The following is a 15,280-nucleotide window of genomic DNA, read 5'->3' as shown; positions in this document are numbered from 1 at the left end:
AGAGATGACTGACTGATTAAGAGCATTGGCTGTTTTTCCAGAGGAACCAGGTTTAGTTCCCAGCATCCCACATGGTGGTTCACAACCCTCTGTAATTCCCATTCTCTGGCATATGATGCCCTCTTCTGGCCTCCATGAGCACTGAAGGAACAAACATGCATGCAGGCCAGGACTCATACACATAAAATAAAAGGAGGGGGTCTGGAGAGATGGCTCAGAGGTTAAGAACACTGTCTGCTCTTCCAAAGGTCATGAATTCAATTCCCAGCAACCACATGCATCCATAATGAGATCTGGTGCCTTCTTATGGCCTGCAGGCATATATGCGGACAGAACACTATACATAATAAATAAATAATAAAAAAATAAATCATTAAAAGCAAATCTCCAGGGCTGGAGAGATGGCTCAGCAGTTAAGAGTGCTTGCTGTTCTTTCAGAGGACCTGAGTTCAGTTCCCAGCACCCACATCAGGGGACTCACAAACACTTACCTATTCCTCCAGTTCCAGGGGATGTGACCCTCTCTTCTAGTGCACACACACACACACACACACACACACACACACGTCTAAACAAAACACTAAGTGTTTTTAAACAAATAGAAAACAGAAGCAAAGCTTTTGTTGTGTATGTCATCCTGTTGCTCATTCTCACATGTGTGCACGCACACATAGACACACATGCACACACCAGGCATGGTGGTGTATATCTGTAACACATGGGAATTTAGAATCAGAAGACAACTCAAAGAATCCCAAATTTAGCACTGGCTGGATTAGGACTAAGAGCACAGAACCTATACTAGGTATAGTGGCACTTCAGTACTTGGTAAACTGAGGCAGGAGGATGGCAGATTCGTGGCCAATCTGGACTACACAGAAAGACACTGCGTCAAAACTGAAGGGGAAAACAAACAAACAAACAAAAAACAGACTCTGAACTCTGAAGCCAGACAACTGTGTTCAAAATGCCTGATGACGGACCTGGGGAAACAGCTGAGCTGGCAAAGCACTGGCCATGCAAATATGGGTACCTGAGTTCAAATCCCAGGACCCACGGAAAGCAGAGTGCAGGAGGGTATGTCTTGTCATCCCAATGCAGAGATAGGAGAACCTCCAAATGCTTATGGGAGAGTTAGTCTGGCCTACTACATACATGGGGGGACCAAGACACCCCATCTCAAATACAGTGAAAGGTGAGGGCCATCCAACATCAGAGGTTGTCCCCTGAACCCCCCGGCCCCGCACACACACAGACACACGCACACACAAGCTGTAATGATTCTGTGCTGCCTGGGTGATCTGGGACAAGACCAGAGACCTCTCAGTGTCCTTAGCAGGACATCAAGGCAGCCAAGACATGGCCTGGCTCATATGTCAAGTGAACAAGCAGCATGTCCTCAGAACAGGACCTGGCGCCGAGTGTTATGTAACCACCAGCTGTTATTATAGGACACTTTTTTTCAGGACGTAGCAGGGTCCCCCTTACCAAATTCCTGTAAACCCCAGTGTAAGAAGTACACGGAGATAGATGCACACAGACTTCCTGAGTTGGAAGGAAGCCATACAGAGATGGTAACCCTGACCACTTCTCTCACACTATCCCTGGGGTTCCCCCCCCCCGCCCCGCCAACCCTCATTCCCAGCCCAACCCACACCCTTTCCTATTTACACCCAGACAGAGGCAGCCTACAGCTGACTCACCCTTGGCCCACACCAAGCTATTGTTCTTGGGTGGAGGGGGACATAAAAGCGAGGACTATGTTGACAAGGGCAAGGGTATGGGTTTTCAGCATCACGATTGGCCAACAGACAGAGACACCCCAGACACATGGCGGATTTGAAGAGCCAGGCGGAGAGGTAGCAAGGGGCAGGTCAAGCTTGGACAATGAGCACACTGCACTGAAGTGCTCCACAGACAATGACACTCAGCACTAAGTGTCCCAGACACATAGGCACAGGGCCTGGCACACATTCAAAAACCTTTTACAGACCCAGGGAGCTGACTGTACAAACCGAGTCCCTCCTGGGAACAGAGACATTCGCACACCACATTAGTGAGGCCCAGGCACAGCAATGCACTCATATTCTCTCACGGATCAGGCATGGCTGAGAGTTCTTTGTCTGTGATGCACACACTTGGAGATGGGCACACCAGTACACCTGCCATCCAGACAGCCTCATACAGTCGCTTAAGTCTGCCTGTGTCCTCATATCCACACAGCCAATGAAAGGATGGTGACAGACATGTGTGTGTGTGTGTGTGTGTGTGTGTGTGTGTACAAATATTTTTGCACCACACGCTCATCACCCAGACAACTTGGGAACACCTAGAGGCATGTACGCTGCCTTTTTGTCTTGCTTCCACAGTTGCAGACGCACACTGCCAATGGACAGGGTTCCATCACTGCACAGCCTCGGTGGCATGCATGCTCAAGTCTTCCAGCTCCAAACCTTGTTACTCCAGTCGTGTTATATCACCTGTTTTGGGGTGTGTGTGTGGTGCTGGGGATTTAATCCAGGACCTTGTGCATACTAGGCAAGTACCTGACTGAGTTACAACCACAACCCTATTGGTGATTCTAGGCAGGGGCTCCACCACTGAGTCACACCCCCAGCCCCTCACTGGGGGATTCTAGACAGGTGCTCTACTGTTAAACTATACCCTCAGTACACAGTATGTTTCTATTGCAATCTCTTCTGGTTTTTTGCTTAGATACATACCCAATATGGTCATCTTTCCAGCCCTGCCCAAGTGTACAGATACTCGCATAGCTGCCCACAAGCAGCCTCACAGGTGCACACGCAGATCGCAGTGTCACCCGGAGTCTTTCTCCCTCACGCATACATTTCAGCATCACCCAGCTTCTCTCATCCCCTTCCACAATGTACACATACAGAGAATGCCAGGTCAGACCTGCAGCCAGTACCCGGAGGATCTCCAGAACGGGAAACTGGCTACCCCACCCTCTATTCCTAGTCTCCCATTCTCTAAGAGCTGCCTTTGACCTCCCCTGCTCTTCCCCTAGCCACACCCCTGCCCTCCCCCACCCCCCAGACCTCCATCTGGTGGGTCTAGGCTGTACTCTGGCCTCTCTTCTGCCTTTCCCATCCCCCAACCTTCTCCTCATCCTCTCCAAAAGCCCAGAGGCCAGGCGCTGTAGGCTTTCAGCGGTTGCCATGGCAACCGAGCCTCATCCCTCATCCCCCTGGGGGTGGGCTAAGGACCCGGCCAGGCAGACCGATAAGGGGGTTCCAGTTACTGTGGCAACCGTTTCGGGCCTAAGCTCTCCACTTCTGGAAGGGGGGGGGGGTGAGTGGCGAGTGAATGGTTGCCACAGCAACCAGGGGGAGCCCACAAGAACTGGGAAGAGGCAGCTGAGCCCTACCTCCCGTGCCCAGGGCTGCTGTGGGCACTTAAGCATCATTCTTCCATCCCCCCAGGGTTGTTTTAGGGGAGGGAGGTAAGTACAGATTATAAAACAGGGATTCCATTCATTCTCCCAACTAGCTACCCACCATGGATGGACCAGTCACCCACATCAACTGACCCAAACTCACTCCCCAATCTTTGGCTTTCCCCTTCCATGAAATGGGGCCAGTCTGTCAGGCATGTCTCCATTGCTGTCTGATGTGTGTGTCCCCCTCTGTCCCTTGCTAAACAGGAACTACAGAACGGGTATGCCTAGTACAGGGCACGGCAGAGGCCTTGAATGCCGTTCACAGCTTTATCGCAGAGAAGGTCCGAGAAATCCCTCAAGCGATGACCAAGCCCGAGGTGGTCAACATTCTTCAACCCCAAACCACGATGAACCCCGACAGAGCCAAGCAGGTCAGCTGGGAAATGACAGTGGGTTTCTGTAAGGCTGGTGAGGTTTTGTTAAAGATCTGATAACGTTTGTCAAATGCCTGCCTGCTAGTGGTTAATACTCGGAAGTCAGCTCTAATAGTCTAGAAAGGGCTCTCTACTCCTAGGAGTGGGCTGAGATCGAGGCTGGCACTCCCATTCATCCATCCTTCCGGAGACACTCCAGCTCCTTTCCTTTCCACCCTTGTCTCTCAAAGCAACCTGCCTCCTACTTCCTGTGTTCACCGGAAGTGACTTCAGTGACAGCCCAACCTCTCCAGAATTTTAGAAACAGCCTCTTTATCTTCCTCCTCCATAATACCCATTATGGGGATGTAGTGCTTTACTTAGCGAAAGAGAGGAGCCGGTCCCCGTCCTACCCACTCGTCTAGAAAGGATAGAGACGAGAAGGCAGCCTCTTGGTTGCCTTAGTTACCAGGAAACGGTGGTGTAAGGGGTGTGGCAGAGAGCGGACCAATCGTTTCCTGAGCCTCTCCAGTTGCCATGACGATATGGCTCCTGGGACCAGTGGGCTTTTAGGATAAAACTGATTTGCGGTCTTGGGTTTTTCGTTTGTTTTTGCTTTTTGAGACCCCGACCCAGCCGGGGGAGGGGGTGAGAGGAGGAACGCAGGGATAGATACTAGCGCTCCGGGTTTTCCCTTCACCCCCGTATACACGGAGCTCTTGACACAAAGGAAAAAAGTACAACGCCGGCTAGTAGGGCGCCAACGAGAGCTTCAAGTCCATCTAGAAAGCAAAGGCTTTGTTTTAAGATGCTGGGATTCTTCAACTCTGGTATTGAAGAGACATAGACCTGAATTCTCCCAAATCCTCTGGGACATAGTGGGCGGAGAGCCCTATAGGAACACGTTCCTAGTGACCGCTGCCCACCAAAAAAAAAAAAAATGTTGCCGGCCTGAGGCTTCGTGTGCACAGCTGCTGTCCTTGGTGCTGAAGACGCTGGGCTCCTAGCGCCCAGCCAGGTCTCTCCAAAATGCTTTCACATCCAACAGAGGGTGAATTCTACACAGCTTAGAGAGACAGGACATGGCCCCTTTCCTCCGCTTTAGTGGTGGTCATAAGGGAGTGGGGATTCATCGAGTTGCGTGGGAAATGGAATCAGTACAATTTAGGACTTGCACCCACACAGGACAATCAGAAGATTTCAAAACCAGGATCTATCCTTAATCTTGTCATTCCGAGGCTTCAATGAAAAAGTGCATGGCTGGAGACCCAGGCTGTGGAGTCACATTTAAGTTGAATCCTCAGTTCTTCCTTACTAGTTTTGTGACCCTGAGCAGATGACAAGATTGTGACTGCTCCTTGCTTGGTTTTCCACATTTGTAAAATGAGATTTATCATGGTATAGATTTGTGAATGGTGGTTAACACATTGGTGTGTGAAAAGCATTTAGTGTGAATGCCTAGTGCATAGAAAGTTCTAACAAAATGCACTGGGCATGGTGGTCCATTGTAATCTGGCATTGGGGTGGGGGAGCCAGAAAGATGGAGGAAGATTCAGGATATTTGAGCTACATAACAAGACTCTACTCTCCCCTTCAAGAACAAATGGTAGCTGCTCTGGCTTTTGTTTTGAGAGAAGGCCATACTGTAGCCAACACTAGCCTCAAACTCATACTGCCTCAGGCTTCTGTGTGCTAGGATTAGAGGTCAGAGACACCATACGTAGCTTTTTTCCCTTTTGCTTTTTAGCACATTGTGTAATGTGCTTGTGTATATGAATTAGTGTTCACATGTGTACAGGTGCACACACACATGTGCATATGCGTGGGGGGCTGCCAAAGTTACGTCGGTGTCTCCCTCGGTCTGCCTTTTAGGGCAGTGCTGGAGATTCAAAATCCATCCTTGATGATTCCACTGAGTCATCTCAGAAACCTTCTTTTTTTCTTTTTTGAACATAGGGCAGTTTTTGGAAATTAAGGTTGGCCTCAGATTCACTAGTTAGCCAATACGACCATCAACCACCTCCTGAGTGCTGGGCTTACAAATGTGCACCCCCATATCCTGTCTAAATAGTGCTGGAAATTCAGTCCAGAACTTCGTGCATGCTAAGAATGAAATCTACCAACTGATCTACAGCCTCAATCCTGTTACGGCAGTTCCTTCCATATAGCATGCGTGTGTGTACATGTGCATGTGTGTGTGTGTAGGTCAGAGGGCATCTTGTGGGAGTTTGTTTTCTCTTTCCACCACGTGGGTTCCAGGGATAACACTCAAGTAGTCAGGCCAGGCGAAGCAAGCACTTTAACCCACTGAGCCTCCTCTCTGACCCGTTTCAGGACTTGTTTTAATCAGGACCTCCATCCATCTCTTTTCTACTTCAGACGTGCTGCATTAGGTGTGTTTGCCTTCGCTTCTGCAGGCCTCCATTTCTCTCTTGTTATGGCACAGCAGCTACAGCCAACCAGGGTCTACACGTTCAAATATTTTCAAGATTCAGGAAGGGACTAAAAAGCATTAAGGGCTGTGTCCCTCTAAAGGGCTAGCCCTCTTAACAGGAACAAGAATGCCCATGATCAGTCTCCCCCAGTTCTTCTTCTTGGGGAGCACAAACCATTTCCACATCTTGCAGACATTTCAAAAGAAGCCATGATTCTCAGGAAGCTTCTTTCAAAGGTTGATCCCATTCTTAGTTTATTATTTTTATATTTTTATTACTTTATTTTGACACAAGGTCTCACTCTGTAGCCCAGGCTGGCCTGGAATCCCTATGTTGCCTCAAACTCAGGGTGGATCTTTCTGTCTTAGCTTTGAAAGCTCTGGGTTACAGGCATAAGCTACCAGGCTCAGCTGCCATACAAAACTTTTCAGAAAATGCCTGGCAAGTGTTGGCTGCCACTGCCGGGCTGTCTATCCTTGGTTCTGTTTGGAATTTTCCGTAAGCTTGTAAATCCCAGAGGCAAATAACAAGAGCTTTCCTGGCCTCTCAGCCCACCTCCAGGACTGTGCTCTATGACTCCAAGATTCTAGGCACATTGGGTACCATCTGTAATCCCAGCACCTGGGATGCTGAGGCAGGAGGATCTCAAGTAGCAAGACCCCTGACTCAGAAGACTTTTTCTGAGCAAAAGTCTTTTTCTAAGCATATATTGTTATTCTGAGATTTGGTACCTATTTCTTTCTTTCTCTTTCTTTTTTTCTTCCTTTCTTTTGGTACCTACCTTTTTAAATTCTTTTCACATTTATTGTGTGTGTGAATGTTCATGCTGTGGCCACATGTGGAGGTCAGGGGACAACTTGAGGGCATCAGTTCTTGTTCTCTCTCTCTCTCCGTTTCTCTCTCCCTCTCTCCCTCCCTCCATCTCCCTCCCTCCCTCCATCTCCCTCCCTCCATCTCCCTCCCTCCCTCTTTTTCCCTCTCTCCTCTTCCCCCTCTCCTGCTCCCTCTCTCTGTCCCCCATGTGGGTTTTGGAGCCCTAACTCAGGTTTGTCAGCCTTGGCAGCAAGTGCCATTTCCCTGGGAATCATCTCACTGGCCCAGCTTTGCCTCTTCAAGTATGTATTTCGGGTCTCTGTGAGTCTGCAGCTACGGATGTCAAATTCTGTGGTGCTATAATCCAGAGCCTGTCCTGAAAGCAGCTGCCAGCTTCATGGGATTTTGTTTTGTGTGAATTTTGCTGCTATTCTTTTTTCTTGTGTCTGTTTTTGTTTTGAGGTAGAGTCTCACTCTGTATCTTGGACTAGCCTGTAGCTCGCTACGTAACCCAGGCTGGCCTGGAACTCTCAGTTATCCTCCTGCCTCGGCTCCCCAAGAGCTAGGATTACAGATATGGGATACTATGCCCGCCTTTCCTTTCTTTACAGTGAAAATGTTCAAATCTTTTTACGTGCAGATACATGGTAGCTGTATAACATGTGTTAGATTTGGCCAGTTTTGGGTTGGCAAGATGGCTCAGCCAGTAAAGGCTCTTGCTGCCAAGTCTGACCACCTGAGTTGGATCCCCAGAACGATCATGAGACTCCTGCAAATAGTCCCTCTGATCACTGCTCTCGCACTGTGACACACATTAAACAAACAAACAAAAAAAAACCTAATAAAAGATCAAAATATAATTTTAAATGGCTTAGCAGTTTCATTGTGTTTTACTCAGGATTCTATTGCTGTGATAAAAACATTAGTCAAAAATAGTTTGGGGAAAGAAGGGTTTATTTGGCATACAAGTTACAGTCCTCCATCAGAGGAAGCCAAGGCACAAATTTGACAGGAAGAATTAAAGCAGAAACCATGGAAAAAACGCTGTTTACTGGCTTGCTCCCCATGACTTGCTTAACCTGCCCAGGGGTGGCACCACCCACAGTGGGCTGGACCTTCCCACATCAATCATTAATCAAAAACTGTTTCACAGGCTTGCCTTCAGGCCAGTCTGCCAGAGGCATTTTTTTCAACTGAAGTTCCCTCTTCCCAGATGACTCCAGCATCTGTCAAGTTGAGAAAGAAAGAAAGAAAGAAAGAAAGAAAGAAAGAAAGAAAGAAAGAAAGAAAGAAAGAAAGAAAAAATAAACAAAAAAAACTAAACATCAAAACACAATTTACATACTAACAATTTAGTCAAGTATGAAGTGAGCCAGGGCTGGTGGCCCGCGCCTACAATCCCTGTTACTCAGGAGCCTGAGCCAGGAGGGTCTAAAGAGGGTGTTCAAGAGTAGACTGGGCAACTCAGGGAGACAAAAAGGAAAGCTGGGGGTGTAGGTCAGTGTCAGACAGTGTCAGAGCACATGCCCAGCATGTGTGAAACCCTGGGTTGAATGTCCACTACCAGACCAAACAGGGCAGTGTGCAGCTCAAAGACATTTAGCATATACATAGAGATGGCATCTACAACCAGTCAGTTTTAGAACACTTTCTCACCTTCCAAATTTATCTCTCTTTTTTTTTAATTTCTTCTTTAAAGACAGGGAATCACTATGTCGACTGGGCTGGCTGGACTCATGCAGATCCACTTTCCTCTGCCTCCCAAGTCATCATGCCCAGTTAAAATTGTCTTCTGTGTTATTTTGTTTCTTTTTTGTTTTTTTAAAGATTTACTTATTTATTATGTATATAGTGTTCTTCCTCCATGTATGGCTGCAATGCACGCTAGAAAAAGGAAACAGAGCACATCACAGATGATTGTGATCACCATGTAGTTGCTGGGAATTGAACTCATGACCTCTGAAAGAGCAGGCAATGCTCTTAACCTCTGAGCCGTCTCTCCAGCCCTTGTTTCATTTTGCTGAGGTTTTGTTTGTACTTGTTTAGTTTTGCTTTGCTTTGTTTTGAGGTGAGGTTTCACTGTGTAGCCCAGGCTACCCTTGAACTCATGATCCTACACTACACAGCACTGGAGTCCCTGAATGTCAGTCATATGCCATCATGCCTCGCTTACAAATGAAACCCTCAAAACACATTTCTACACTTACTCATTTATTGGACAAAAGAGTATGTGTGTTTATGATCATCGGTTCTCTCTCTCCTTCCACCATGTGGGTCCCGGGGATCGAACTCAGGTCCTCGGGCTTGGCGGCAAATGCCTTTATTCACCAAGCCATCTCACCAACCCTCTAAAGAAACCTTGATCCCCTCCCCAACTATTTTTTTTTCTTCTCCCTCCACTAACCTGCTTTCTGTGTCTACAGATTTTCCTGATCTGGACACTCATAGAAGTACAGTCATAGAATATAAAATCAAGCAGGGTGTGGATGTAAGCCTGCAATCCCAGAACTCAGGAAGTGGAGGCAGGAGGATCAGAAACCCAAGATCGTCCTCAGATACATAGTGAATTCCAGGCCAGCCTGGACTATATGAAACCATGTCTTAAAAACAAAACAAAGCTAGGTTGCTGATGAGATGGCTGAGCAGTTAAGAGCAGTAGCTGCTCTTACAGAGGATCTAGGTTTGATTCCCAGCACCCACAGCCATCTGTAAACTCCAGTCCAAGGAGATCTGATACCTTCTTCTGGCTTCTGCAGGCACCAGGGCACACACCACGGTACACATACATACATAAAAGCAAAACATCCATACATATAAAATAATAATAAATAGATCTTTTTTTTAAAAATAGAAGAATATGTAGCTAACCAGAGCCACCATCAAATTCCAGAATATTTCCACTATTCCTGGAGCTGTCACCCCGAGCCCTGTCTTCTATCTCTGGCACTCACTAACCAGGTTTTTTATGTTTCATGTGAGCAAAGGCCATAGCAGAAAATTGGGTGTCTTCCTCCATTGCTCTCTGCCTCAAGAAACCCTTAAGAGTCTATTACCAAAACTAGAAGCTCACTGGATAGGATGAGTGGTCAGCAAGCTCTTGGGGTCTGTCTGTCTAACTGACCACCCAGTGCTGGAATTACAGCAAGCAGAGCCATATCTGGCTTTTTAATAGGTGCTGGGGAAGCCAGACAGTGGTGGCACACGCCTTTAATCCCAGCACTCGGGAGGCAGAGGCAGGTGGATCTCTGTGAGTTCAAGGCCAGTCTGGTCTACAGAGCAAGTTCCAGAACAGGCACCAAAGCTACACAGAGAAGCCCTGTCTCGAAAAAAACATAGATGTTGGGGATTCAAACTTGGGTCCTTTGGGCTGGAGAGTTGGCTCAGCTGTTAAGAGCCTTTGTCTCTCTTCTACAGGACCTGGGTTCAATTCCTAGCACCTACCTGGCATCTAACAAGTATCTATAGTTCTTAGGGATCTGTTCTTAGGGATCTGTTGTCCTTTACCGACTTCTGGAGATAGGATCCAAAAACACTCATACACATAAAACAAAAAACTCTATCTTTTATAAAGATTCATTTTCATAACTGGGTATAGTGGTGCACACCTTTAATCCCAGCACTCGGGAGGCCAAGGCAGGCAGATTTCTGTGAGTTCCAGGCCAGCAAGGGCTATGCAAAAAACCCTGTCTCAAAAGAATAAAAAATAAAAAACCATAAAATAAATGCCAGGGCATAATGCCTACAAAAATTCAGTTCTAGGCCAGGCAGTGATGGCGCACACCTTTAATCACAGCACTCAGAAGGCAAAGGCTGGCAGACCTCTGTGAATTCAATTCCAGCCTCATATACATAGAGAGTTTCAAGATAGTCAGAGTTACATAGTAAGACCCTGTCTCAAAAAAAGTTTTTTTATTATTTTTGATTACATGTAGGTCTGCGTGTCTGCATATAGGTATGTGCATATGAATGCGGGTGCCTATGGGGACCAGAGGTGTTGGAGCCCCTGGGGTGGGAGTTATAGGCAGTTGTGAGCCCCCTGATGTGAGAGCCAAACTTCAGTCCTCTGAAAGAGCAGCAAGTGTTCTTAACCTCTGAGCCATGTCTCCAGCTCCCTAACCAATTTCTATCAATGTGGATTTGCATATTCCAGACAGCCATGTAAATGAAACCACGTGACCTTTTCTGTCTGGCCTTTTACACTTTGTTTTCTAGGAGCATCCATGTTATAGCAAGTGCTATGTCAGTGCTTTGTATGTATTTATTCCTAATACTATTCCATTACATGGATCCACCTCACATTTTGTTGTTCTTACGCAACTTTTTAAAATACAGAAGACTGGGCCAAGGAGAGGGCTCAGTAGTCAAAGCACTGGCCCTACAAGGCTGGCATCCTGAGCTCTAGCTGTGAAGCCCACATAGAAAGGTGAGCACAGTGGTGTGAGTGCCCTCTGACCTACACACACACACACACACATAAAATTAAACAGACCATAGAAAAGGTGTGTATAGCTCAGAATTGACATCTCAGCACTGGTGTGGCAGAAGCAGACAGACCTCTGTGAATTCAAAGCCAGCCTGGTCTACACAGCTAGTCCAAAGACATCAGTAAGACTCTATCTCAAAACAAAATAAAGATGAGGAAGAAACAAATACAAGAGAATAAAAGGAAGGCAAATTGTTGTAAGTGAGGTGAATTTTAACATGTAAATATTCAGGTGAGACCACACTGAAAAGATGATGATGTCATCACAATTCACACCCAGACTCCAGAAAGCAATACAGTCACAGTCACAGAGGGATCCCCAGACTTCTTTTGGTTTTTGGGTTTGTTTTGAAAGTCTCACAGTGTAGGCCAGGCTAGCCCAGAACACACGATGTAGTCCAGGCTATTCTCTATGATCCTCTGAGCATACTGTGTGTGCTACAACTACAGACATTCAAAACCACATCTGCCTTGCTATAACCTTTAAAAAAAAAAAAACAACAAAACCGTGCCTCCAATCACAAACACATTCTGAGGCACTGGTCAGATTTTGAGGTATGGACTGTGATCCAAGAGTCTGAGGGGGAAATCGACAGGGAGGATGAGGCAGGAGGATCATAAGTTCCAAGCCAGCCTAAGCTGAAGAAAGGGGAGAGGAGAGGAGAAGGGAGGGGGAAAGGAAGGGAAGCAAAGAGGGAGAGAAATTTGTAAAGATTTGAAGCTTTGGGGGAGACTAGGAGCCAGAGCACACAAGGACAGAAGTTGGGAGGGGCGGTGCCGCGGTGAAGGCTTGAGGCAGACACAGATGGGCTCCCAGTGGGTACACCAGTAATAAACTTTTACCTGCCACGGAAGAAGTGGCATTAGAGGTCCTAGGGACGTGGGGCAGGAGCCGAGGGACTGCTAAACTTTTAATTTGTTTGTTTATTTTCCCCTGATATATATATATATATCATATATATATATATATATATATATATATATATATATATATATAGAGAGAGAGAGAGAGAGAGAGAGAGAGAGAGAGAGAGAGAGCGCGCGAGCGCTCAGGCTGACTTCAAACTTAACGTCCTCCGCCTCCACCCCCGGGAGTGCTGCAATTACAGGCACGTAGCACTACTACACCCCGCCGGGTATTTCCAAATTTTCCTTTAGGAACCAGTAGGGCTATCTTGACGTTTATCAGGGTACTGCAGTGGGCCTGATGATGGACCCTGGAAGAAAGATATAACAGAAAAAAAAAATTGATTTGAGACGGCTGCGCGCCCCGTTCTCCCCCGCGCAGACTCTGTCTCTTTCTCCCCCCCACGCAGGCTAAGCTCATCGTCCCCAACAGCACGGCGGGACTGATCATCGGTAAGGGGGGAGCAACCGTGAAGGCGGTGATGGAACAATCCGGCGCCTGGGTGCAGCTGTCGCAGAAGCCCGAGGGCATCAACCTACAGGAGCGCGTGGTGACCGTGAGCGGCGAGCCCGAGCAGGTGCACAAGGCCGTGAGCGCCATCGTGCAGAAGGTACAGGAAGACCCGCAGAGCAGCAGCTGCCTCAACATCAGCTACGCCAACGTGGCGGGGCCCGTGGCCAACTCCAACCCCACCGGCTCGCCCTACGCCAGCCCGGCCGACGTGCTGCCCGCCGCGGCCGCCGCCTCTGCCGCTGCCGCCTCGGGTCTACTTGGCCCAGCAGGGTTGGCGGGCGTGGGCGCCTTCCCCGCCGCGCTGCCCGCCTTCTCGGGCACCGACCTGCTGGCCATCAGCACGGCGCTCAACACGCTGGCCAGCTACGGCTACAACACCAACTCGCTCAGCCTTGGCCTCAACTCGGCCGCCGCCTCGGGCGTCCTGGCCGCTGTGGCCGCGGGCGCCAACCCCGCCGCCGCCGCCGCCGCCAACCTCCTGGCGTCCTACGCGGGCGATGCCGGGGCAGGGCCGGGGGCAGGGGCAGCGCCGCCGCCGCCACCGCCCCCTGGAGCGCTGGGCTCCTTCGCGCTGGCCGCGGCCGCCAATGGTTACCTCGGTGCGGGCGCGGGGGGCGCGGCTGGAGCGGGGGGCGCGCCCCTGGTGGCCGCCGCGGCTGCGGCCGGGGCTGCCGGCGGCTTCCTGACGGCCGAGAAGCTGGCGGCCGAGAGCGCCAAGGAGCTGGTGGAGATCGCGGTGCCCGAGAACCTGGTGGGGGCCATCCTGGGCAAAGGGGGCAAGACGCTGGTGGAGTACCAGGAGCTGACGGGTGCGCGCATCCAGATCTCCAAGAAGGGCGAGTTCCTGCCCGGCACGCGGAACCGGCGGGTCACCATCACGGGCAGCCCCGCGGCCACGCAAGCCGCTCAATACCTCATCAGCCAGCGGGTCACCTACGAGCAGGGGGTGAGGGCTTCAAACCCACAGAAAGTGGGATGAGGCCTGTGGTGTGCGTCCCCACCCCCTCCCGCTCCTCCTCCCTCCTTCTCCTCCTCTCCCAACTCCCGCCAGACTTCAGCTTGGTGTGACTCCTGCTTGGCTTGGGATGGGGCTGGGGTAGGCCTGGCTGCACCCTCCGTTCTGATAGTCATAGGCAGGATTGAGTGACGGCTGGGAAGGGGGCTTTTGAGCCCCCTTTCCAGCCTTGAACTGACCCCTCCTCCCTCCCTCCCTGTGCTTGACTGGGCCTGACCCGCCTCTCCCAGGGTCCAGGTCTATGTGATATCTGTATATATTGCATTTTGTTGATTTTAATAGAAAACAAAGCGTTATTTTCTCTTTCTTTCCCTCCTTTTTTTTCCTTTTTAACTTTTTCTTCTTCTTTTTTTTTTTGATAAGGATTTCCCCCTCCTTTATAAGATTTTTGTTGACATATGGGAGGAGGGGAGGGAGCCTCCAGATCACCTGGAATGAGGTGCCTCCCCTAGACACAACATCCTGCCTCTCTGATTGCAGTTCCAGATCCTGGGAAAGTGACGCGAGTAGAGGCAGCCATCCAGGAGTCAGATCTGAAATGAGGGGTTTGGAACATAGCGCTCCCCCATCCCAGGAGTCCCACATTTCCGAAGCTCCACTATCTCCCTGCAGTACCCCCTCGGGTGGAAGTGGAACTTTCTTCATTAAGCAGATGTGTTCCTGCTGGAAATGATGCCAGCTGTGGGATGCCTCAGGTTCTGTAAGCCGCGCGGTGTTGTGAGAGGCGCAGGAGCAGCCGCTGTGGCTTCTCGTGGCTTTTTCTAGAGACACGAGGGTCCCTGTTGTGATGTCACTGAATCAAGTATTTATGGGGTGCTTCCAGTAACTCCCTATGATGTCATAGGAAGTAATTCCTCAGAGGCCGCTTCCTGTACTGGTGAGAGAAAAATCACATCCCGTGAGGTCACAACAAAACTGCTTCCTCAAAGTCACTTCCGTGATGCCAGAGGCAAAGGCATGTACTTCCTATGGAATCTCGAGGTCACTTCCTGTGGCATCATCGGGACGAAGCATGTGCTTCCTGTGTTGGATAGTGGCCAGTCCCTTCATCCCCCTCCTCCTTCCACACTCTTTAGTGGATGTTGGCCCTGGGGGAAGGGAATCCCTAGAAAGAGACTGAAGGATGGGACTTGGATCTAATGTGGAGAATTCTAAAGAGGAAAAAAAAAATACTGTCAGGGTCATCTCCATACCATCTCTGAACTTGCCTTGACAGGCACGAATGGGAGATGAAGCTAGTGAAACTGACTGCTAAAGATCCCCTCCCTTTCCCACTCCTGCCTTTTGTGTGCATGCCTGTG

At 49.2% G+C, this 15,280-nt stretch overlaps 1 protein-coding gene across 1 annotated transcript in view; it reads left to right on the top strand.

Moving 5' to 3' along the window:
- Positions 1–14,286, top strand: part of Nova2 (NOVA alternative splicing regulator 2) — a 33,167-nt gene extending 18,881 nt beyond the window's left edge. Inside the window, exons 3-4 of the mRNA XM_085693131.2 lie at positions 3,665–3,831; positions 12,861–14,286. Of these exons, the coding sequence (XP_085549257.1) occupies positions 3,665–3,831; positions 12,861–13,943 (1,250 nt within the window). The 3' untranslated portion in view covers positions 13,944–14,286. The remainder of the gene's footprint in view (positions 1–3,664; positions 3,832–12,860) is intronic.
- The last annotated feature ends 994 nt before the right edge of the window (positions 14,287–15,280 follow it).

The sequence above is a fragment of the Myodes glareolus genome, chromosome 1, assembly GCF_982192425.1.
Source record: "Myodes glareolus chromosome 1, mMyoGla1.1, whole genome shotgun sequence".
Classification (NCBI taxonomy): Eukaryota; Metazoa; Chordata; class Mammalia; order Rodentia; family Cricetidae; genus Myodes; species Myodes glareolus.
Note: the sequence above shows the minus strand (reverse complement) of the source record. Positions and strands in the feature narration are given on the sequence as shown.